This window comes from Podarcis erhardii (genome assembly GCF_964252035.2).
Source record: "Podarcis erhardii genome assembly, chromosome: 1".
Taxonomy (NCBI): Eukaryota; Metazoa; Chordata; class Lepidosauria; order Squamata; family Lacertidae; genus Podarcis; species Podarcis erhardii.
Window position 1 is genome coordinate 15,199,451 of NC_138497.1, and position 23,528 is coordinate 15,222,978.

Here is a 23,528-nt window from a genome sequence, read left to right on the forward strand (position 1 = left end):
TTTATTTATTAAATTTGTATACAGTGTGTTCTCCTTAATAGAGAGCACGTGTTGCGGTGGGGTCTAGCAGGCCACCCCCCTGTTGCTGGGCAGATCTGTTTGGATGGCCACAGGCTGTGATTGGGTACTTGTGTTTCTGGAAGGATTTTGATGTTACAAATTTGTGGGTTGGGCTCAAAGGTTTTAAATATTGGGCACCCAGCTTTGGGCTTTCTCTTTTGCTGCGTGCACCGGATCACCCGCCCACCCTCCCTGAACTGGGGATTTTGCGCTTGACCTTGCTATGCCCATCATGGGGTCGCCTGCTTTTGGGGCAGGGGCCTGGTAGGAATTTTGTCCATTTGGCTGACTGGATGGAGCCATTTGGTTTTTGTCTCCTGCGTAGCAAATCGTCACAACTTGTAAGGCTTGCGGTTAGGCATTGGTTAAAAAATTGGTTGGTGGAGGGGTAAGTGTCTACCCCTCCAATACTGGTGTTGCAAGGGAATTCCATTAAAGGAATCCAGGAGCTTGCCATGCTTTCGTCCAAGTCCCTGGCATCGGGCTTGGGCCGCACAAGCCTCTGGGAGCATGTGGGGAGAGGTGAGGGTCTGGTGCCCAGCTTCATTTCTCCCCAAAATGTTTTCCCTTTCTGACTTCATGGGTGTGCAAATGTCAGTCTGTCCCCGTGCGGGGTCAGATAAAGGTAAAGGTAAAGGGACCCCTGGCCATAAGGTCCAGTCATGACCGACTCTGGGGTTGTGGCGCTCGTCTCGCTTTATTGGCTGAGGGAGCCAGCGTACAGCTTCTGGGTCACGTGGCCAGCATGACAAAGCCACTTCTGGCGAACCTGAGCAGTGCACGGAAACGCCATTTACCTTCCCGCCAGAGCGGTACCTATTTATCTACTTGCACCTTGACGTGCTTTCGAACTGCTAGGTTGGCAAGAGCTGGGACAGAGCAACTGGGGCTCACCCCATCGCGGGGATTTGAACCGCTGACCTTCTGATCTGCAAGTCCTAGGCTCTGTGGTTTAACCCACAGTGCCAGCTGCGTCCTGCGGGGTCAGATAATTGCAACCAATGCCTAAGCAACCACTCACATTGCTTGTATTTTAATAAAGTTGTGGCCAAAATTATGTCAAAAACCTTAAACAAAAATTATGTGTGATGCGTGAGTTATTGGGGTGGCTTGGGGACCTCAGCACTCAACACCCTTCATCCGAAGGTCTTAGGTCGGCTATCCTTCTCATTCCCTCTAAGTGCAAACTCAGATGGTTGAGTGGCAAGCAGTAAGTCCTGTTCAACATACAGTGGTGCCTCGCAAGATGAAATTAATCCGTTCCGCAAGTCTCTTTGTCTAGCGGTTTTTTCGTCTTGCGAAGCACGGCTATTAGCGGCTTAGTGGCTATTAACGGCTTAGCGGCTTTAAGAAAAAGGGAACAAACTCGCAAGAACTCGCAAGACGTTTCGTCTTGCGAAGCAAGCCCATAGGGAAATTCGTCTTGCGGAACGACTCAAAAAACGGAAAACTCTTTCGTCTAGCGCGTTTTTCGTCTTGCGAGGTACCACTGTACACAGAATTGTGCTTCGCTTCCCACTGATTTTAACAGGATTTAGAATCGTAAGAGTTGGAAGGGACATCTTAGGTCATCAATCCACTATTCCAGCATTCCTCAAGTGCATCCAGCTATGCATTGGATCGGGGAATGTGGCTGTGCAATATAATAAGCCAGTGTTTCCCAACCGGTGTTCCGCGGCACACTAGTGTGCCGCGAGACGTTGCCTGGTGTGCCGTGGGAGGGAGGCGGGCGAGTCGGGCGGCCTTTCCCGGGGTGCGCAGGCCGAGTGGCGGCCGGCGAGGGGCGGGCAGGAAGCAGCTGGGCAGCGGAGCTCCTCCCGGGCCGGACGGGGAGGGGCTGCGGGGACTCGCCCCGGCGCCCCGTCCGCGCCTCCAGGTGAGGCGGGTGGCCGGAGGGCTCGGCTGCCCTGACCGACCCAGGCGCCCATTCCCGCTTGGCCCTTCCCGGACGAGCGCCTCGCGCGCCCCTCGTGGAAAGACTTCCTCGGGAGTAAGCCCCACCCGCCGCCGCTGGAGTTGCTACCGGGAGGAGGCGGCTTTCCCCTCGGCGGGGCGGGGCGGGGCGCGCTTGGCGACGCGGAGGCGGCCCCCCGCTTCTCTTCGGGCGCGCTGCTCTTCGCTCCGGGACCAGAGGAATGAGGTGCGCGGCGGCGGCGGGCGAGGTTGCGCCGGGTGGAGGCCGGGCGACCCGGGGCTGCTCCGAAGAGGCGGCTCTGCCGGGCGAGGTAACTCTTGCGCGTCGAGGAAAAAGGCTCATGGCGTAATGTATGTCTCTTACTCAGCATATTTGGGAGCGGAGCCTGGCGCTTCTCAAGCCACGCTTGCTAATTTATGAGCAGCCACATTAAAATAAATCCCCGGCGCGTCTTTTCGGGCGCCCTCCGCTCTCCATTTTCACTCCCTCGTTGGATTCCCCTCTCCCAGCGCAGAACCAGAAAAGTTGACATTTCTTCCCTCTCACCCTCGCCTTTTGTGGAAACCTCCCTTAGCGGGGTTGCTGTCTGAACAGACAATTGTTCCGATTTCATTTTGAACAGTAACTTTAAAATTAATGTGCCTTTTCCAAAATCTTTGGCTCCGAGGTGGTTAGTTCATTTTGACATGCGGAGTGACCTGCTTATTTATTGGCGGCCGTGAGGGTGAGGATAAACGGGGAAACCTTCCTTCCCCCCATTCCAGCTTTCCCCTGGCAGCGCCCACTTCTTGCACTGAGAATTTGCCCTTGTTTTGGAAACTCTTTGCAGTAGCCACGCTTGGGCAACAACATTTTCTAATGGTGGTGTGCCTCGAGATTTTTTTCATGAAACAAGTGTGCCTTTGCCCAAAAAAGGTTGGGAAACACTGTAATAAGCACATAAGGGATAAAGGAAAATGGCGACAGGAAGGAGGGAGGGACAAAAAGGGAAGAGGATGGGAACTCCTGCCCCCTGCTTCACTGCTATTTTCCATCAAAGGTGGGACTCTGTTTCACTTGGTTCTAGATATGTCACCTCACCAGCCTGACCATGCAGTTTATATCCTCAGCTGATCTCTGGCAAATGTAATAGAAATTAATCAGATAAATTTGAGGTGGCACAGTCAAATAGCATTTATTCTTGTTGCAGAGAATTTGTAGAATATGGCCTTCTAAGATGAGGTTGTTTTTTTTTTGGGGGGGGTGCTTCCCTATCTCAGGGGACAAATTTTATTGACTTCCAGGATCTTTTGGGATTGATTGACATAATACTAAATCCAAATTTTAATTCAGGCAAGGGCAAGTGAGATACGTTCCCTATGAAGGAAAGTATTTACCGGTATTTTAAACAGCTGATGGTATAACTCTGTGTACAGTGGTACCTTGGGTTACATACACTTCAGGTTACATACGCTTCAAGTTGCAGACTTCGCTAACCCTGAAATAGTGCTTCAGGTTAAGAACTTTGCTTCAGGATGAGAACAGAAATCGTGCTCTGGCGGCGCGGCGGCAGCAGGAGGCCCCATTAGCTAAAGTGGTGCTTCAGGTTAAGAACAGTTTCAGGTTAAGAACAGACCTCCGGAACGAATTAAGTACTTAACCCGAGGTACCACTGTATTTCCCTCTGTGTGTGTATTTCATATATACCACACACACACACACACACACACACACACACATGCACATATTTTATTACCTGGATGGCATCTATATGAAGTTCACTGTGATAGTGACCAGCTAGTTTTGGTGGCTCGCTTCCCTCTGCCCACTTCTTGACTTCCAGTTGCAGACAGTTAGCCAGGGAGCGTTTAGCAGCATCCTTTATAAGGAAAGAAGAAAACACCAAAACACAGATTAGCAGCAGTGTTCACATTTCAGTTACTCTCTCACCAATCGCAGGGCCAATCAAAAGTGTCGGAAGGGTCTTAAGGTCCAGGATTCAACTTTAAGTTGGCCAGATGCAGAAAAGGGCGGGACTCCTACACATTTAGTTGCATAGAAAGGGACATTTCAGCACAAGTAGCTTCTACACAACTATTAAAGGGCCAGGAGCCCTGTCCTCCTCTTCACCTGTTCAGCTGTCCCCTTTGGGAGCGAATGAGATTTGCCACTATGAGCTGTTTCACCTGTCTTTTGTTTGCCTGTTCAGATGGAATGCTGTTTGTGATTGTATAATTATCATTTAATGTTCGGAATACTGATTTTAGAGTGTTGTTATTTCCTGTTTTATTGTGTGTTTCCCTAGCCTGGAACTATATATGGTGAAGGGCAGATTATAAACCCCATTTTAAAAAAATCTTCTAACAATAACCACAAATTCTCACATAGAAAGGTGGCATTTGTATGCAGGTGTATTTTGATGCACTGAATAGAATGAAAGTTTATGAGTCATGGCACATGTACAAATTCAACACTTTGTTTGTTTTGTTGCTATTTTGTTAATATTGTTAATATTGTTTTATAGATATGAATGCTGTTGTACTTTGTGAATCCTATAATATGATTTTTGGTGTAACTGTGATTATTTTTTAGTTGTTCTGTTAATAGTGTTACATAGATGGTAATTGTTTTATTTGGGATTTGGGATTGTTTTACTGATGATTTGTTAAGTATTCCATATGATTTATGTTATTTTTCTATTTTGTTTGTAAGCCGCTTTGGAACAAAAAGTGGCATAGAAAAAGAAGAAGAAGAAAAAAGAATCCCTGTTTCCACAACCACTAACAAAAATAGAACATGGATAGTTGGGGAAAAGAAGAAAGAGAGAGAGATTTGCTTCAGATTAAGCTCCTGTGTGCTTGGGAGAAGGTTTGCAAGGCATTTTGCAAAATGGTCCATCTCACAATTATCCCTCCCCACCAACACATACTTTCATTTCACATACAAGATGATGATGACGATAATAATAATAATAATAATAATAATAATAATAATAATAATAATAATAAATTTTATTTATACCCCGCCCTCCCCGGCCAGAGCCAGGCTCAGGGCGGCTAACACCATTAAAATTACAGTAAAAACATAATGGGGGGGGGGGGGACACCAATTTAAAATACAGGTTAAAATGCAATTTAAAATGCAGCCTCATTTTAAAAGTAGCCCATAGATCAAAACTATAAGGGGAGGGAAACACAAGGGTCAGACTAAGTCCAAACCAAAGGCCAGCTGGAACAGCTCTGTCTTGCAGGCCCTGCGGAAATATGTCAAGTCCCGCAGGCCCTAGTCTCTTGTGACAGAGCATTCCACCAAGTCGGGGCCAGCACTGAAAAGGCTCTGGCCCTAGTTGAGACCAATCTAACCACCTTGCAACCTGGGACCTCCAAAATGTTGTCATTTGTGGACCTTGAGGTCCTCCGTGGGGCATACCAGGAGAGGCGGTCCCGTAGGAACGTGGGTCCTAGGCAGTCACATTATTTTGTGACTGAGCCTACCCTGAGCCTATGGCTGGACTCGAGCTCACATCAGCGGACAATTGTGCCTGCCTTGCACGAGGCCCGGCCAACTCCTGTATTGCATGACACACCCTCTTACTTTGGGATCTCCTATTACAACACAATAGGGGCCACAATAAACATAGCAGAAAGTGAAAAGGCGCTCTTATTTGCTCAAACACAAATTGGGTGGACTACAAAAACTGTTTTGTAACAGTGCCTGGGCAGATTACGAATAAAAAACAAACAGGCCTCTTACCACTTCGTTAGTCAGGTACGCCACTTCAAACTGTTTGATCTGCCTGAGCGGCAAAAGGCTTCCGAGATGGGCTTGGTCTAAGTCTTTCACTAAAATGGGGTGGTTTCTGATTTCACTGAAATGACAAAAGAAGATCACATTCACATCCCTTCATGCACTTCATGGCAGCTGCTTATTCTGATTCCCAGAATAAGAACAACAGATATGAAAGCAGACTTGACTGCATAGCCACAGAATACTTGGCTCTAATGTGAAGCCGGTCTACGTTGTATATCCAGTGTTTTTACATTTCTGACTTGTTCACAGCCTTCAGCAAACAGTTGATCCAGCAAATTCTTTATTGGGGACTCAAGCACAGTACTTTGCATGAGGCACTGAAACAGTGGTGGGGAAAGGATTTTAAAGGACTCGTTAAGAGAGCGGAATGGAACTGCTTTTCAACACACAAGAAATCTGAAAGGGAATTGGAGTTCAAGTGAAGTACAGTGGTACCTCGGGTTACAGACGCTTCAGGTTACAGACGCTTCAGGTTACAGACTCCACTAGCCCAGAAATAGTACCTCAGGTTAAGAACTTTGCTTCAGGATGAGAACAGAAATCGCGCAGTGGCGGCAGCAGGAGGCCCCATTAGCTAATGTGGTACCTCAGGTTAAGAATGGTTTCAGGTTAAGAATGGACCTCTGGAACGAATTACGTTTTTAACCCGAGGTACCATTGTAGTCATAAGGACATAAGAAGAGCCTTCTGGATCAGGCCAAGGGCCCATCTAGTCCAACATCCTGTTCTCACAGTGGCCAACCCGATGCCTGTGGGAAATAGGGTCTGCCACCCTGAAGCCAAATCTCAGGGGCATGTGAGACCCCCCCAAAAGTGCCCCAGGAAAAGACCCCATTGATCAAGGTGGAACACAAGGAATCAGGCAGCCTGTAAGGAACTTTGGGTCCAAGTTATACAGTGGTACCTCGGGTTACATATGCTTCAGGTTACAGACTCCGCTAACCCAGAAATAGTACCTCGGGTTAAGAACTTTGCTTCAGGATGAGAACAGAAATCGTGCTCCAGTGGCGCAGGAGGCCCCATTAGCTAAAGTGGTGCTTCAGGTTAAGAACAGTTTCAGGTTAAGAACGGACCTCCAGAACAAATTAAGTACTTAACCCAAGGTACCACTGTATAGGGCTTTGCGAATTTACACAAGAATTTCGAACCTGACCTGGTGGCAATTGGGTTACCAGAAATATTTGAAATGTTTAGCCACACCCCCATGCCACTGCAAACCGTTGCTTAATGATTCCCATTAGAATCAAAATGGGTGTCATACACACACACACACACACACACACACACACACACACACACACCGTATTTTCCCCGTGTATAAGACAATATTCCCCCCCATATTTTCAAGTTTAAAATTAGGGGGCCGTCTTATACACGGATAGTGCATATGGGGGATTTCTTTATTTGGAGTCCCAAAAAATAGGGGGCATGTTATACACGGTGGCGTGTTATACAAGGAAAAATACGGTATATATTTTCTCATCTCCATCAAAAGGATCCAGATGTGCAGCTGCAGAACATGCCACAGTCAACTGAGCCCTGTCTCCCCATTCTGATCAACGGAAGAAAGGAGTTTTTTTTCATATACTAGATCAGACTATGCACAGGAAGCTGTTCTGCTCAGTTCCTGTTTGGCCTGGCTCAGCCTCTTTTGCATTGTACACTGCCCCCCCCCCAACATGCCTACATTTCATTGGATGCCTGGATTGTTGAAATTCTGCTTCTGCAGTTCCTTAACCTTCAGAACCAGCATTTTTTAAGGGTGTGGGACAAAAGCCTGCCATGCGGAAAAGGCGGCCTGAAAGCCCTAGTAAACATGCGAAACATGTTTTCGAATCTCATTCCTCAATTCCATTTTCTGCAGTGTTCCTTCAGCATTAAATGATGTTAACTGAGCACAAGCAAGCAACTTTCCATCTCTTTTATTAGTTCGAGGAACATAGGAAGCTGCCTTTTACTGAGTCAGACCATTGGGGCATCTGACTCAGTTCCTTCTATGCTGACTGACAGAGCATCTCCAGGATTTCTGACAGGGCACATTCCCAGCCCTGCCTGGAGAGCTTGGGGGTTGAAGCAGAGGCTTTTGCATGCAAAGCAGATGCTCTAAGCCACAGCCTAGTCAACAGCACAACTCATTTTAAGTGCAGAGTGTAAAGGGGACGGTCCAGAATAGCTCAGTAGTAGAGCACACTCTTCTCATGCAAAAGGTAAAGGTAAAGGGACCCCTGACCATTAGGTCCAGTCGTGGCCGACTCTGGGGTTCCGGCGCTCATCTCGCTTTATTGGCCGAGGGAGCCGGCGTACAGTTTCTGGGTCATGTGGCCAGCATGACTAAGCCGCTTCTGGCAAACCAGAGCAGTGCACGGAAACGCCATTTACCTTCCCACTGGAGTGGTACCTATTTATCTACTTGTACTTTGACATGATTTCGAACTGCTAGGTTGGCAGGAGCAGGGACCGAGCAACAGGAGCTCACCCTGTGGCTGGGATTCGAACCGCCGACCTTCTGATTGGCAAACCTAGGCTCTGTGGTTTAACCCACAGCGCCACCCGCGTCCCTATGCAAAAGGTAGACCTGAGTAATATCTCTGTCTGAAACCCTGAGAGCAACTGACAGTTAGATGCACTAATGGTCTGACTCTTTATGAACCAGCTGCCTGTGGTGTTTGTTTGATGCAGAATTTGGATGGTAGATGTGGAGATGTGGGGAAGAGGAAACGGTTCAGCCAGTGAACAGAGAGGCAACTCTCTGCTTTTGGACTGGCCGGACCTGCAGTGTTACCCAGACACAGGGCAAAACCGCTACTTACTTTGGATAGATATTCTGCACCCAGGTGAGGAGGAGGTAAGTGTCCTTCCTGCCCAGTTCAAACTGAGCAACCATCTCGAGCTGAGCTGAGAAGCACTTGTGGTAGAACTGCGCATAGGTGCTGCACACTTGGAAGTCCTCCGGGTAATGGCCCTTGATGTATTTCACCACAGTGATCAGGTCATCTTTCATAGCCTTGCCCATGTGCAGGAAGCTATGGGCGGTTGTCGAGAGGCCCTCGTTGCTGTCAAACAGAGGCTCTTTCATTCTGTCGGTTACGGACTCCTGGACTGTACTCCTCCACTCGTCTTTCCATCCTCTGGGCCGGCAATGCGCAGCTTTCCCAGATGCCTTTTCTTGCAATGTGCATCTCCTGTCCTCCTCCACCTGTTCTGCTACTGTCCTCACTGCATCCCTCAGGAGTTCTGGCTCAGCCTGCGCGATGCTAACGGACGAACGTATGATCCTGAGGACCTCTTGCTTCAAAAGTCCAAACAGATCTTCAATTTCACTCTGATGGTCCACATGGTCCTCTTTGCGCTTGCTGCCAGAGTCAGTGCTGCATTCCCTCTCCATGGCCAGGAGATGTTGGCTGGCGTCGAAGAATCTTTGATCTTTAATCAGCTCCCTGATTTGGTCAGCTGGCAAAACAAAAGGAAGAACAACTTGGTACCCAATAACACTGAGATTCAAATTTCATTTGTCCATGCATTTAACTTACATTCTGCAGTATTAATTATTATTATTATTATTATTATTATTATTATTATTATTATTATTTTACCCCGCCCTCCCCAGCCAAGGCCGGGCTCAGGGCGGCTAACAAGCGATAATAAAAATAAGTTGACAATGCAACTTAAAAACAAGATTAAAATACAACATTAAAATATTGAAACATTAAAATATTAAAAGCCTCATCACAGGAGGAGAAAAGAAAAATAAAGTGGGGGAGGGAATCAAATTGGCTCCAAGCCAAAGGCCAGGCGGAACAACTCTGTCTTACAGGCCCTGCGGAAAGAAATCAGATCCTGCAAGGCCCTGGTCTCATGAGGCAGAGCGTTCCACCAGGCTGGAGCCAGAGTTGAAAAGGCCCTGGCTCTGGTTGAAGCTAATCTAACTTCCTTAGGACTCGGGACCACTAGGGTGTTGCTATTTATGGACCTTGAGGCTCTCTGTGGGGCATACCGGGAGAGGCGGTCCCGTAGGTACGAGGGTCCTAGGCCGTAGACGTATGCAGAGCTCATAATTTGAGAGTAGAAACGATACATGTCTTGTCTCTGTTTCCAGCAATTTATGCTATTGTTTCCAGTAACTGGTAGCCAGAGAGAATGTGATCTTGCCAGGACTCTTCCTCTGCCAAGGGAGTCTTCAGACATTACAATGAGCTCAAGACAGTGAACGCGGGACTGTCATGCCCGAGTTGGGGTGGGTGTTTGAGTTCCTGCCTTAGCGTACACCAGAGTTTCCCAAACTTGGGTCTCCAGATATTTTGGGACTACAGCTCCCATCATCCCTGACCACTGGTCCTGCTAGCTAGGGATGATGGGAGTTGTAGTCCAAAAACAGCTGGAGGCCCAAGTTTGGTATACCCTGGTATACACTAAGGATGTGTACACATCACTAGCTTAAAACACAGTGAAGTCGATGCTGCAGCAGTATTTCAAATATTTTCTGCTTATCATTATAATGTTTAGCATGGCTGGATGAATTTACAAATTGCCCACTCTTCGTCCACACCAGTGGGCAGATAGAGGACATGGATGGCTTCATATGCCTTAAGTTTTCATATGGGATAGAAGCTGATTTTAGGGGGGAATGCATCAAAACACACTATTTCTCAAGAAACTACACAACAGAGGCGGCTTGTGGCTCATGTTGTGAGCACATGCCTTCACAAACCAGCAGTGGGAGTGCACTGGATATATCTATACAGGAGAGCAAGGAGTCTCACTGATCGCTGAAGAATTGATGCTTTTGAATTCTGGTGCTGGAGGAGACTCTTGAGAGTCCCATGGACTGCAAGAAGATCAAACGTATCCATTCTGAAGGAAATCAGCCCTGAGTGCTCACTGGAAGGACAGAGCCTGAAGTTGAGGCTCCAATACTTTGGCCACCTCATGAGAAGAGAAGACTCCCTGGAAAATACCCTGATGTTGGGAAAGATGGAGGGCACAAGGAGAAGGGGACGACAGAGAACGAGATGGTTGGACAGTGTTCTCGAAGCTACCAACATGAGTCTGACCAAACTGCAGGAGGCAGTGGAAGACAGGAGTGCCTGGCGTGCTCTGGTCCATGGGGTCACGAAGAGTCGGACACGACTAAACAACAACAAGGTGTCTCACAGTTTTCCAAGTGCCTTCTGAGCAGAATTGGTAGTGCCATTCTCTTATGCTTCTGAGAGCCCTCGCTCTTCTCCAGGCCTGGGAGAAGGGAAGAGTCTCTCTTTGTGCTCTCCCGAAGCAAAAGTGGTGTTCGCCACTGGTGAGCGCATTTGTGGTTCCTTGCTTATTTCTGTAAAGCACTTAAAAACGCTCAATGTGGCAGGCTGCAAGATATTGGAAGGGGTGTTCACATAAACCCCTATACTGCTTCCTGCCTCTAGCTTCAACATCTGGAGCTGTGGGTTCTAATGAGTCCTCACTCCCCTTGAGTCTATGATTCCCTGCAAATAGAAAATGAGCAAAGCAAGCAAAGGGTTGAGCTGGAAGATTTCCCCTGATGTGCTAGCTTTCTTTTTGCCTTCTCCTTTTGCATTTTTAGATCAGTGACACAGGAAGGATCAATACTCTTGATACCCAGGGATGGAGGGATCAGCCCATGCCAAGTTCACGTGTGTTCATTCATAAGTCTGTTCTATCCTCTTTCCACATCAATCTTAGGTTTTTTTAAAAAAAAATTGCAGAAAAATCTATATTTAAGTCCATGCTTTTTTTATAAGTCCATGCTTTTGAATGCATTTTCTTTATTATATGAGAAAACATTTTTATAAAACATTTTTTTCTCTGAGTATGCATTTCTAAATGTATTTTATACATTTGGAAACATATGTAAAAGGGCACCGTTGCGCCCATGAGCACCATGTTGGAAACCCCTGCTCTAACAGACCAATAAATTTGGTCAGAAGAGAATCTTAATTGATGGACAAATTTATGTTGGAGGCAGGTGGTCTTTCGGGGTGGTCATACTGTACCTGTAACTGGTTTGCTTTCCTTTTCATTTGGAGGGTCCTTCTCTGCTCTTAAGGGTTTTATTCTGTTTTCCCCAAGTGCAAAGTACTTCAGACCATCAATGAGTCCCCTCTTCATTTTCTTCTTTTTCTTCTTGTTATTTTGCTCAGGAGTACAATGGCATGTTGTATTGTCTTTCGAAGGCAACCCTTGACTTTCAGTTTCCACCTTGTCCTTCGGCAGAGCTTCTTCTGTCGAGGATTCGATCGACGTGGAGTCAAATTCTGATTCGGAAGACGTTGAAGGCTTGGGAGCTTCACTTTTGACCTTAGATTTTGAATCCTCAGCTTTTACAGGACTGCTAGAGAATATGGTGAACATTTTCATTCCCATCATCTTCTAAGCCTGCAAATCAAAATGAAGAAGTTGTCAGGTTGCAGGATTTGCATTCAAGAAGCCAAAAAGGAAAACCAGCCAATGGTCAAAGGTTAGACAGAGGAAGAAGAGTTCAGTGACCAGCTCCTGTGTTTAACAAAACAGTGAAAAAAGCTGATACTTATTTAAATATTTAGCAGCACAATAGCACTTTTAGTAGACACCGTGTCATTTGCGACACATACAAGTTCACTTATCTGAGTGATGTTCTCATACCCTCCAAATGTCCCTATTTTCCAGGGACAGTCCCGGATTTATAGACGCTGTCAAAGTTTCTGATTTGATCCTGGAATGTCCTGCTTTTCCTTAAGATGTCCCTATTTTCATCGGAGAGATGTTGGAGGGTATGGAGTTATGCAACCCCCCAAGCCAAGAAGATAAGTCACTATACAACATTTAGCAGACATCTGAACGGTATTTTTAATGTTTAATGGTTTGTTATGTTTTCAGATGGGACGCAGGTGGCGCTGTGGGTTAAACCACAGAGCCTAGGGCTTGCCGATCAGAAGGTCGGTGGTTTGAATCCCTGCGATGGGGTTTAACCCACAGCGAATTAAGTTCTTAACCAGAGGTACCACTGTATATAGATGCAAATTTCAAAGTAATTATTATCATGGAAATCTTATCACATCTTACCATATTGGAGAAGAGTGTGGCCAACTGAGCTGTGTACGTCCCCAGTCTGGTACCCAACTCCAAAGCCCATCTGCTCTCCCTCCCCACGATTCTTTATCTTTAAACCACACATGGACCAGGCAGCCCTTCAGATAGAGAGGACTGTAAAGTGTGAGATAAGGCTACCCTTTCCTCTTGAGTTTTTGTGCAAAATACTTTTGGGTCTGCCAGTGGAATGGACACCATTATTAGCAGAATGGGTTCCCCCTTCTCTGCAGTTCCCTTGACCCCTAAAAAAAACATGCTCTGGAACACTTTGAGAGTGGGGGCTGAATGTGGGGGGGGGGGGGGAAGGAAGGGAAAGTCCATCTGTGCAATGATGATGCCCATACACTAATTCATGGGAAAATCACAGTGAGCACCAACTGATTTCATTGGTCCCAAAGGAACATTTGTCACTGACTTCAGCAGAGTTTGTTTTTCTTTCTTTCTTTTACTCTTTTGAGATTTTCCAGTGAAGTGGAAAAAGTGTTTAATTACTTTAAGAAGAAGAAGAAATGATTCAGGGACATGTGAGTGACAGCAGCCTTGCCACTGGAACGGTCACATGGCATGGTTTCTGGAATAATGTGTTTTTAAACAGGCAAACTCTCTTGTTTATTTTAGTGGTGACACGGAAGCTAGACAGCCATCTCTAGGGAGGGATACATCTTTGATGCAGCACTAATTATATTTCGGAAACAATGGCTGTATAATTTTCCAAGTTTATGTTGCCCAAGAAGGATAGCGGAAACCATGCAGTTCTCCCTTTGTTAAACTGCACTCCAGAATTCCTTTTTTAAAAAAACTTTTAAAATGTTTCACATGATATTTATTATTACTTGCTAGAATCACAGAATAACATGATTGTAGAGTTGGAAGGGACCCTGAGGATCATCTAGCTTCACCCCCTGCAATGCAGGAATCTCAGTGTTTTTTAGTAGAGGATTATGCACAGGGACCTTGTAAAGCAGGGTGAGTTGGTTTGAAAACTTTAAATCAAGGCAATTCAAAACAGCAATTTATTTTCAAAAAACCATCATGAGAAAAAAAGGGGGGGGGAAGCAGATTTGAACAATTGATTATTATCAAGTTCCCCCAATGGCACACCGTCTATTTCCTAAACAACGATGCATGTAAGCATGTCTGTGGACAACCAAATATACCACCTGCTGCTTGATTAAACTTCATGTTTATATTAGAGGATTATGTACAGGGTGAGTTAGTTTAAAAATCTTTGCATTGCCTTGATGAAGAGAAGAGTTTGGATTTGATATCCCGCTTTATCACTACCTGAAGAAGTCTCAAAACGACTAACATTCTCCTTTCCCTTCCTCCCCCACAACAAACACTCTGTGAGGTGAGTGGGGCTGAGAGACTTCAGAGAAGTGTGACTGGCCCAAGGACACCCAGCAGCTGCATGTGGAGGAGCAGAGACGCGAACCTGGTTCCCCAGATTACGAGTCTACCACTCCTAACCACTACACCACACTGATTTAAAGTTTGCAAACACATCATTATAAAAAAGAAAGGGAGCAGTTGATTTGAATCAGAATAAAATCAGGTTTCCCAATGGCACACCGTAGATTTCCTAAATTGTACATGCTAAGTGTACAATTAAATTTATTTATTATCATTATCTCATGTGTTGACTGCTCTTCCTCCCAGAGGAGCCCAGCCTGGCACCTGCTATGATATGTTAACAGTATACAGTATACTTTTTCCAGTGCTGCTCCTTTCAGTTTCGTTTTCCGTTTTCCCCTAAATCATGTTTCAATCCCACAATTGCTCCCATTCCAAAACCTTTGCTCATGGGAGTCATCTGTTTTGGATTAGGGACAACTTATTTGATTACAGACGGAACTTTTCTGAGGCAAACAGCTGGCGGCATTTACTTTCCTAAACTGAAAAGGAAATGCCTTTTGCTTATACAGTGGTACCTCGGGTTAAGTACTTAATTCGTTCCAGAGGTCCATTCTTAACCTGAAACTGTTCTTAACCTGAAGCACCACTTTAGCTAATGGGGCCTCCCGCTGCCACTACACCGCCAGAGCAAGATTTCTGTTCTTATCCTGAAGCAAAGTTTTTAACCTGAAGCACTATTTCTGGGTTAGCGGAGTCTGTAACCCAGTGGCGTAGCGTGGGGGGTGCAGGGGGGGCCGGCCGCACCGGGCGCAACACCTGGGGTTAGGGCAAATCCGCGGGTTAGGGGGCGCAAATCCACGGGTTAGGGGGCGCAAATTATTTGCCTTGCCCCGGGTGCTGACAACCCACGCTACGCCCCTGCTGTAACCTGAAGCGTATGTAACCTGAGGTACCACTGTACAATTGCAGATTTAAGATAATCCAGGCTGCAATACAGTTTTATTCACAGTTCCTTGCGAGTGAGATGCATTGAACTCAAAGGGTTCTGAGCATATAATATGTGTGGGATTGCACAGTAAAGAGTATAAAAAGTAGGAGCACACACGATCACCCAGTTGGACACTGCAAATCTAGGGGGTCATGTAGTCAAACTCCTTGCTCAGTGTGGGACTCTTGCAACCACAGAATCCCTGCTCAGAAAAGGAACCTTGCAACTACTGAATCCCAGACAGACAGCCATCCAGATTCGCCCCACCCCCCATATGATTGCTTCTATACAAGTCCCTCATCCTGCTCTCACAGTGGCTAGCCAGTTGACAGTAGGAAATCCACAAACAGGACATGAGTGCCATAAAGCACTTTTGATTTCCAAGTCATGAAATGAATGCACCATTTACAGAAGAGCTTTTTAGGAACAGGAAAGGCACTATACTGTGCTTGACTCTTATTACTTTGGTTAGGTTGTCGGATTAGTAAATCCAAAGCTATTAACAGCGTTTTCTTTTGAGTGCTTTGCATTTATTTTAGCAAAGCATCAGAGGCTCCTGAGACCTGGCCATGTATTGAGAGAAGCATGCCAGCCCACTCTCTTCTCCTGTGAGCAAACTGGATTTAAAGGGTGCAACTTTTTCTTTCTTAGTAACCTTTCCTTCTCAACAAGTGCAAAACAACGACTCTCAAGGTCTTTTCATCAGGTTTGCTTGGAAGAACTGAGGCAGATTATGTTTTTAAAGCCTGTGCAATAGCAGAAACTCCCTGTTGTTGAGTCATTTTCCTGATAAGCTTAAACTGCTCTTCGCTTACACTAAATAAAGTAATGCAAACATAAAACATTGGCCAGGTCTGGTTGTGAGTAAGAATGCTTAGGATCAGTGAGCCTACAGAATTCCACATTCAACATTGCAGTCACACGATCCACACAGAGCATGCGAGAGTCTCACATGTGCTTGTCCGTGTCACATGTGAAAGAGGTACAGTATTTGACTTTAGTGTGAACTAGCGTCAACAGTGTGAGACAAGCTCAAAGACTGCATGGAAACTTCTCTGTGCCCTTGTCTATTCTGTGCAATTCTGAGTTGAGCAGGAGTTCCAATTTGGATCACAGAATCATAGAATTGTAGAGCTGCAAGGGACCACGAGGGTCATCTTGTCCAACCCCCCCTGCAATGGAGGGACCTTTGACCCTGAGATCAAGAGTCTCATGCTCTGCTGACATGAGTTACAGTCTAACCCAGAAATGCTAGTCAATGGATCTCAAAGTTTAGGTCCCACCAGAGTCCCATAATCAGGAGCTGTATGCCATATCCAGATGCATCAACATCTGGTTTGCAGGGTGCAATAGCTACACCATGGGTAGGAAACCTGTGTCCCGCTTGATGTAACTGGACTACAACTCCCACCATCCCCCACTGACCATGCTGGTTGGGGCTGATGGGTGTTCAACATCAAGAGGGTCACAGGTCCTCCGCCCCAAGCTGCCCAAATCACACACACAAAGCAGCATCTAGCTGTGCTGGAGGAGACTCTTGAGAGTCCCATGGACTGCAAGAAGATCAAACCTATCCATTCTTAAGGAAGTCAGCCCTGAGTGTTCACTGGACGGACAGATCCTGAAGCTGAGACTCCAATACTTTGGCCACCTCATGGGAAGAGAAGACTCCCTGGAAAAGACCCTGATGTTGGGAAAGATGGAGGGCACAAGGAGAAGGGGACGACAGAGGACGAGATGGTTGGAGAGTGTTCTCAAAGCTACCAGCCTGAGTTTGACCAAACTGTGGGAGGCAGTAGAAGACAGGAGTGCCTGGCGTGCTCTGGTCCATGGGGTCACGAAGAGTCGGACACAACTAAATGACTAAACAACAACAACAACAAAGCTGTGACCATCACTGCCTACAGTTGCAAGTCTAAGCTCACTTACCTGGGAGTAAGCCCCACTGAATTCAGTGGGCTTTACTTCTGAGTATACACGGTTAGGCTTCCACAGCAAACCACCACAGACCACCACAAACCCAGCCCTGCCCGGCTTAACTTAATTTTCACACATTGTTGCTGCAACGAAGTGACACAACACTCGGAAGCATCTGAACACACGCCACCCTCTTCCCTCTTCCGGGAGCTCCAGGGACAAATTTTGGATGAGCCTGTGAAGGCTGCAGTTAGAAGGGCATCAGTTCATCGGGGGGCATCAGCCAGAGGGGCGAAAAATAACAAGTCCTGGCTGGACTCACTTGGAGAGTTTGTTGTTGCACAAGACCACGCGGAGAGCTCGGTTTACAGCAAGCTTCAGGGCTCCCAGCAGAGAGCAAGGCAGGCGGATCAAGAAGTCGACCAGCGAGGGAAAGAGGGACTGGTGACCTCCTTAAGGCGGTCTGAGATCAGCCACGTGGAGGGAGAGAAAGACCCAGCCCTGAGATCAGGAGTTGGGGAGCGCGGCAAGAAGGACTTACAGCGGATTCTGGTTGACTTTGGATCGGGGATGTCAGGATGGTTGCTCTTCCTCTCTCTCTGTCCCTCTCCCTGGGCAGCTGCAGCGAGATTTCTAATTTTCTAGAGAGCACCCAGGGTTATAAAGCAGGGAGGAGGAGGAAGAGGAGGGGAAAGGCGAAGTTACCACGCCCGCCACCTTCCCCCGCTCCCGCGTGGGCGCCTTTGGAAATTCCGTCTAACTTGCATCAGGTTAGGTGGTCACAGATGCGCAAGGAAAATCCAGAAGGCGGGATTTCCTACTCTGGAGCGCAGGGAGAGAAGTCGAGGCAGAGCAAGAAAATGATCAGGACTTGTACTCTCCTCAATGGCAGCAAAAAGACTGGGGTAGGCATCGTAGGAGGTCTGCGCCAAATGGTTTTCAGAGCGAGGGATTTATTTGGAGAAAAAGCCAGGAAGAGGAGACACGACGGAAGTTTATAAAAAAATCAAGCGTGGCAGGATGGAGAGAGCGGGCAGGGAACAGCTTTGGTCCCTTTCTGGTTGCGCTCAGTGAAGCTGAATGCTGGGAGAGTCAGGGCAGATAACAGAAAGGCGTAGCCAAGGTGGGTGGTGGGTGGGAGAGCAGCTGCCCCCCTAAATCAAGTAAATGAATAAAAATACTTAACTCTCTGACCAATGGCTTCGCAGGTAGCTCGATTTTGTTGCCACCCCCTAACATAAATCCTGGCTACGCCCAGGAACTTTGTTGTTGTTGTTTAGTCGTGTCCGACTCTTCGTGACCCCATGGACCAGAGCACGCCAGGCACTCCTGTCTTCCACTGCTTCCCGCAGTTTGGTCAAACTCATGCTGGTAGCTTCGAGAACATTGTCCAACCATCTCGTCCTCTGTCGTCTCCTTCTCCTTGTGCCCTCCATCTTTCCCAACATCAGGGTCTTTTCCAGGGAGTCTTTTCTTCTCATGAGGTGGCCAAAGTCTTGGAGCCTCAGCTTCAGGATCTGTCCTTCCAGTGAGCACTCAGGGCTGATTTCCTTCAGAATGGATAGGTTTGATCTTCTTGCAGTCCATGGGACTCTCAAAAATCTCCTCTAGCACCATAATTGAAAAGCATCAATTTTTCGGCGATCAGCCTTCTTTATGGTCCAGCTCTCACTTCCATACATCACTACTGGGAAAACCACAGCTTTAACTATACGGGCCTTTGTTGGCAAGGTGATGTCTCTGCTTTTTAAGATGCTGTCTAGGTTTGTCGTTGCTTTTATCCCAAGAAGCAGGCGTCTTTTAATTTCGTGGCTGCTGTCACCATCTGCAGTGATCATGGAGCCCAAGACTTGGATGGCTTTAAAAGAGGACTGGACAAATTCATGGAGGATCCATGAATGGCTATGCAATGCTTCTGAATAGTGCTTGCTGGAAACCACAGGAGGGGAGAGTCGCTCTTGCGCTCAGGTCTTGCTTGAGAGTCTCAGGCAGGCATCTGGTTGGCCACTGTGAGAACAGGATGCTGGACTAGATGGGCCATGGGCCTGATATGGCAGGCTCTTCTTCTGTTCTTATGCACAGGAGCCAACTCCTAGCCACTGAGGTCTCTTCGGCCCCCTCAATAAAATATTTGAGGATGGGCACTGTCATTCAAAAGTGATGCGGTTGGTGCTGTGGGTTAAACCACAGAGCCTAGGGCTTGCCAATCAGAAGGTTGGTGGTTTGAATCCCTGCGACGGAGTGAGCTCCTGTTGCTCGGTCCCTGCTCCTCCCAACCTAGCAGTACGAAAGCACACCAGTGCAAGTAGATAAATAGGTACCACTCCGGTGGGAGGGTAAACGGTGTTTCCGTGCGCTGCTCTGGTTTGCCAGAAGCAGCTTAGTCATGCTGGCCACATGACCCAGAAGCTGTATGCCGGCTCCCTCGGCCAATAAAGCGAGATGAGCACTGCAACCCCAGAGTCGTCCACAACTGGACCTAACTCTCAGGGGTGCCTTTACCTTTAAAGGTAAAGGTACCCCTGCCCATACGGCCCAGTCGTGTCTGACTCTAGGGTTGTGTGCCCATCTCACTTAAGAGGCCGGGGGCCAGCGCTGTCCGCAGACACTTCCGGGTCACGTGGCCAGCGTGACGAAGCTGCTCTGGCGAGCCAGCACCAGTGCAGCACACAGAAACGCCGTTTACCTTCCCGCTATTCAAATGGTGTGTGGGTGCCATGTCATGTGATTGATTATACAGGGCAGGGCTCACCTGCCTCCCCCCCCCAATATTTTATTCAAGTTGGCAATCCTGTTCTTGTGATTGGTACTTCAGAGTAATGCCACAGGATGCCCAGAGTTTGATGATTAGCTGGTAGAGCCTAGGAGTTCTGGAGGACATCTTAACAACAAAAAAACCGAGATCCTTTTTCTTTTTTTGAAAATGCACAGCATGAAGGGTGGAGTTCAAACAACAGTCCTGTGTCTTCCTCCCAGCCCCGCAGGTGTAGTGGGAGCAGTGAGGCCTCACCTGCTGGTCCTGCCTTCAACCACTGCCCATATCTGGTGTCTAGGTGTTCCCAGCAAAACCTGAAAGGCGACACCTATAATTGTGCAGTTTTTTAATTGGGTGGAGAGAGCTTGCACACATGAAACTGTACCCAGGAACCATCTCCCTTGTCACGTTGTCACCTTGATGCATATAGCTGTCATTTTGGGTTGGGGGAGACATGCCTTTGTTGTGGCCTAGGGTCTGTTAGCCTGTCCTTCTCTCCATGGTCCTTCACATGGAAGAAGTTCAGCCCTGTATGGGGAAGTGCATTTTAATATTCCAGAACTTCTTTTTTTAAAGTCTAAGTGACTTCTTCTTTTTAACAAGAAGATGAAAACCACCATTGAAATAGGCACACCTTCCCTTTCTCATTTAGCATTGTCCTTTAAATAAATTCCATAGCAGGTTGGGCAAAATGAGGTTGTCTGGTAATGTATGTGCTATTGTTACAGGGTGTGCTTCCTTCCAAGTTGTCATTCATTCAAAGTGTCTGTTCATTCAACCGATTTTGTTAACTGCGTTTTCAACACTAGTTTAGCTGCTTGGACTTTCCAAAGAAGGGTTATTTTTTCCCGTCTGGGGTTTTCCACGAGTAAGTTAAAAACATCCTGGTTTTGCTAAAACTATACAGTAGATGCCTTTTTAGAACTGTTGACTCCTGTAAATATGGAGAAGTGAAGGGACAACAATGGAACACAGAAGTGGAAAATACATTCGTCCAGGGAGGTCAAAGCTCAAAACAAGCCAGAAAGGGAAAAAGGATTTGGGCTCATGCTCTGCTTGTGAGCCTCCCATAGGACTCTGGAGGACAACGGTGAGAAGAGAATGCTTTGATATGATCCACCAAGGTTCTTCTTCTTAGGACTTCTCTACAAATTCATCTAGCGTGCTTCCAGATTGGGATCCTGTATCACAAATGGGACTTTAATTCCAGTTTTTCTATGTGCACATTTGGCCTGTTAGATCCCACGCATTCCTGTTTTCCCAGACATTGCTGCTGAACACGGCAGTTAGACTGGTGACTGGGAGTGGCCGCCAAGACCATATAACACTGGTCTGCCCGGACACTGAGGTCCAGTGCCGAGGGCCTTCTGGCGGTTCCCTCACTGCGAGAAGCCAAGTTACAGGGAACCAGGCAGAGGGCCTTCTCGGTAGTGGCGCCCTCCCTGTGGAACGCCCTCCCACCAGATGTCAAAGAAAAGAACAACTATCAAACTTTTAGAAGACATCTGAAGGCAGCCCTGTTTAGGGAGGCTTTTAATGTTTGATGTATTACAGTATTTTAATATTTTTTTGGAAGCCGCCCAGAGTGGCTGGGGAAGCCCAGCCAGATGGGCAGGGTATAAATAATAAATTATTATTATTATTATGAGCCACATTGCTGTCTACAGCAACTTGATGGAATGTATCCACAGGTTGACTCACTGCAGGAACAAGGTCAATTTGTAGCTCAACAGCAGAGCAAGATTGTTTGTTTTTGCTACTTAAGTCATTATAAATACAAGAGGTACTCTGCATTGGGTTCCCAAACTGTGGTCCATGGCCTGTGGTCCCTAAGCTTCATGCAGGTGGTCCATGGCATGTGTGTGAGGAATGGGAGGAGCAGCAGCTGTGAATGGCAGGCACAAGTCATTCATTCATTCATTCATTCATTCAGTCATTCTATTTACATACCAGCCTCCCTCCCAAAGGAGCTCAAGGCATTCTGAAGCCTTGAATGCTGAATCTGACCTCAGACTCAAACTGACAAATATTACAAATATTACACTGAACATCAAAGAACTTTGTTTTAACACAATAGGGACATCCTGTGTGGTGTGAGACCTGGATTGGTGTAGTGAGAGCCAGTGTGATGCAGTTGCTGGAACATTATTACAAGAAGGCAGGAACTGAAGCTGACTTGGTGACTTTGGACCAGTCTAAGAACTCTCAGCTTAGCCTACCTCACAGGGTTGTGGTGAGGATTTATATGGAGAAAGGGAAGAAAGGCAGGATATAAATGCAAATAAATGAATAAAATATTCCTATTGGTTTTTAATTGTATTTCTATTACTTCTTTTCTCTTGTCTTGCATTTGTATTGCAGTTCTATGGAGTTCATGCCGCAATGCAATCAAATGCAACATATAATAAATCAAACCGTAGAACTGTAGAATTGGTAGGGTACCCCAAGGGTCATCTAGTCCAACCCATTGCAATGCAGGAATCTCAAGAACTTGATCGTTTAACGTGGCAGCACCTGCACTTTTGAACTCGCAGCCTATTGATATCAATCAGGCACCTTCTCCGTATTCTTTTTGGTGCCTGCTGAAAACATCCTCGTTTAGGCAAGCCTGCCCAGATGCTTGGAAATGCGGATGTGGATTTTAATCTGTTTTTAATATTTTAACTTTTTTGTGTTTTAAAGTACAGTGGTTCCTCGGGCTAAGAACTTAATTCATTCTGGAGGTCTGTTCTTAACCTGAAACTGTTCTTAACCTCAAGCACCACTTTAGCTAATGGGGCCTCCAGCTGCCGCTGCGCCGTTGCTGCACGATTTCTGTTCTCACCCTGAAGCAAAGTTCTTAACCCGAGGTACTATTTCTGGGTTAGCGGAGTCTGTAACCTGAAGCGTATGTAACCCAAGGTACCACTGTATTGTAATTTTTTTCTGTAATTTTGTTTTACCTTTTCGTAAACTGTTTTTTTCCCCCAATCAAGCCATGTATAAAGTTTATGAAATAAATTAATTAAAAATCATACAGCATTTAGCACAATGCCTTATAATTGTTACAACGAGCAGAAAAAAAGCCATGAAGTGGAATGCCAAGACCCTCAGCCATTTTCAAGCGGTCTGTAGGGACATCGCACTGTGTGCTGGTTGATTTTAAAACATTTATATCCTGCTTTTCCTAAAATGTTCAGGGCAGCTAGCAAGACAACGACAACGACAACAACAAACACTTAAAAAGAACAATTCCCAGTGATTCTCTTCTAAACAGATGTGATTTTTGTTTCTAGCACTGAAATTAGCAATCTTTTGTTTTTGAAGGTAACCACAACCTTTCTTTGCAAAGAACTTCCAGAATAACTTGACTAATCATGGCGCCTCTTGAACCTCAGTGTAAAAGTTGTTGTTCAGCTGACAGCTTCCATAAAAGGTTGTCTTATCCGTATAGCATATCTTAGTTGCGCATTGCCCGCAAATACCACATCCTTGCATTTCACAAACACTCATGGCAGAGGGGCACAAGATTAAACCACAAACATGGGCACCGCCTTCAACACAAATTTCAGGGCGAGGGTATCCAGCCAACTGCAGAAAGGGAAGGGCCATAGCTTAGTGGTAGAACACATTCTTGGCATGCAAATGGCAAAATGTCTTGACTTCAGTCCTGGGTATCTCTAGACAGGGCTGGG

The 23,528-nt window shown here is 46.5% G+C and overlaps 1 protein-coding gene across 1 annotated transcript in view; it reads right to left on the reverse strand.

Moving 5' to 3' along the window:
- Positions 1-17,765, reverse strand: part of TNFAIP2 (TNF alpha induced protein 2) — a 31,138-nt gene extending 13,373 nt beyond the window's left edge. The window contains exons 1-5 of the mRNA XM_081861064.1: positions 17,641-17,765; positions 11,764-12,145; positions 8,575-9,214; positions 5,708-5,822; positions 3,711-3,833 (exon numbers count right to left, since the gene is read on the reverse strand). Coding sequence (XP_081717190.1) covers positions 3,711-3,833; positions 5,708-5,822; positions 8,575-9,214; positions 11,764-12,136 — 1,251 coding nt within the window. The 5' untranslated portion in view covers positions 12,137-12,145; positions 17,641-17,765. The remainder of the gene's footprint in view (positions 1-3,710; positions 3,834-5,707; positions 5,823-8,574; positions 9,215-11,763; positions 12,146-17,640) is intronic.
- Positions 17,766-23,528: the final 5,763 nt, after the last annotated feature.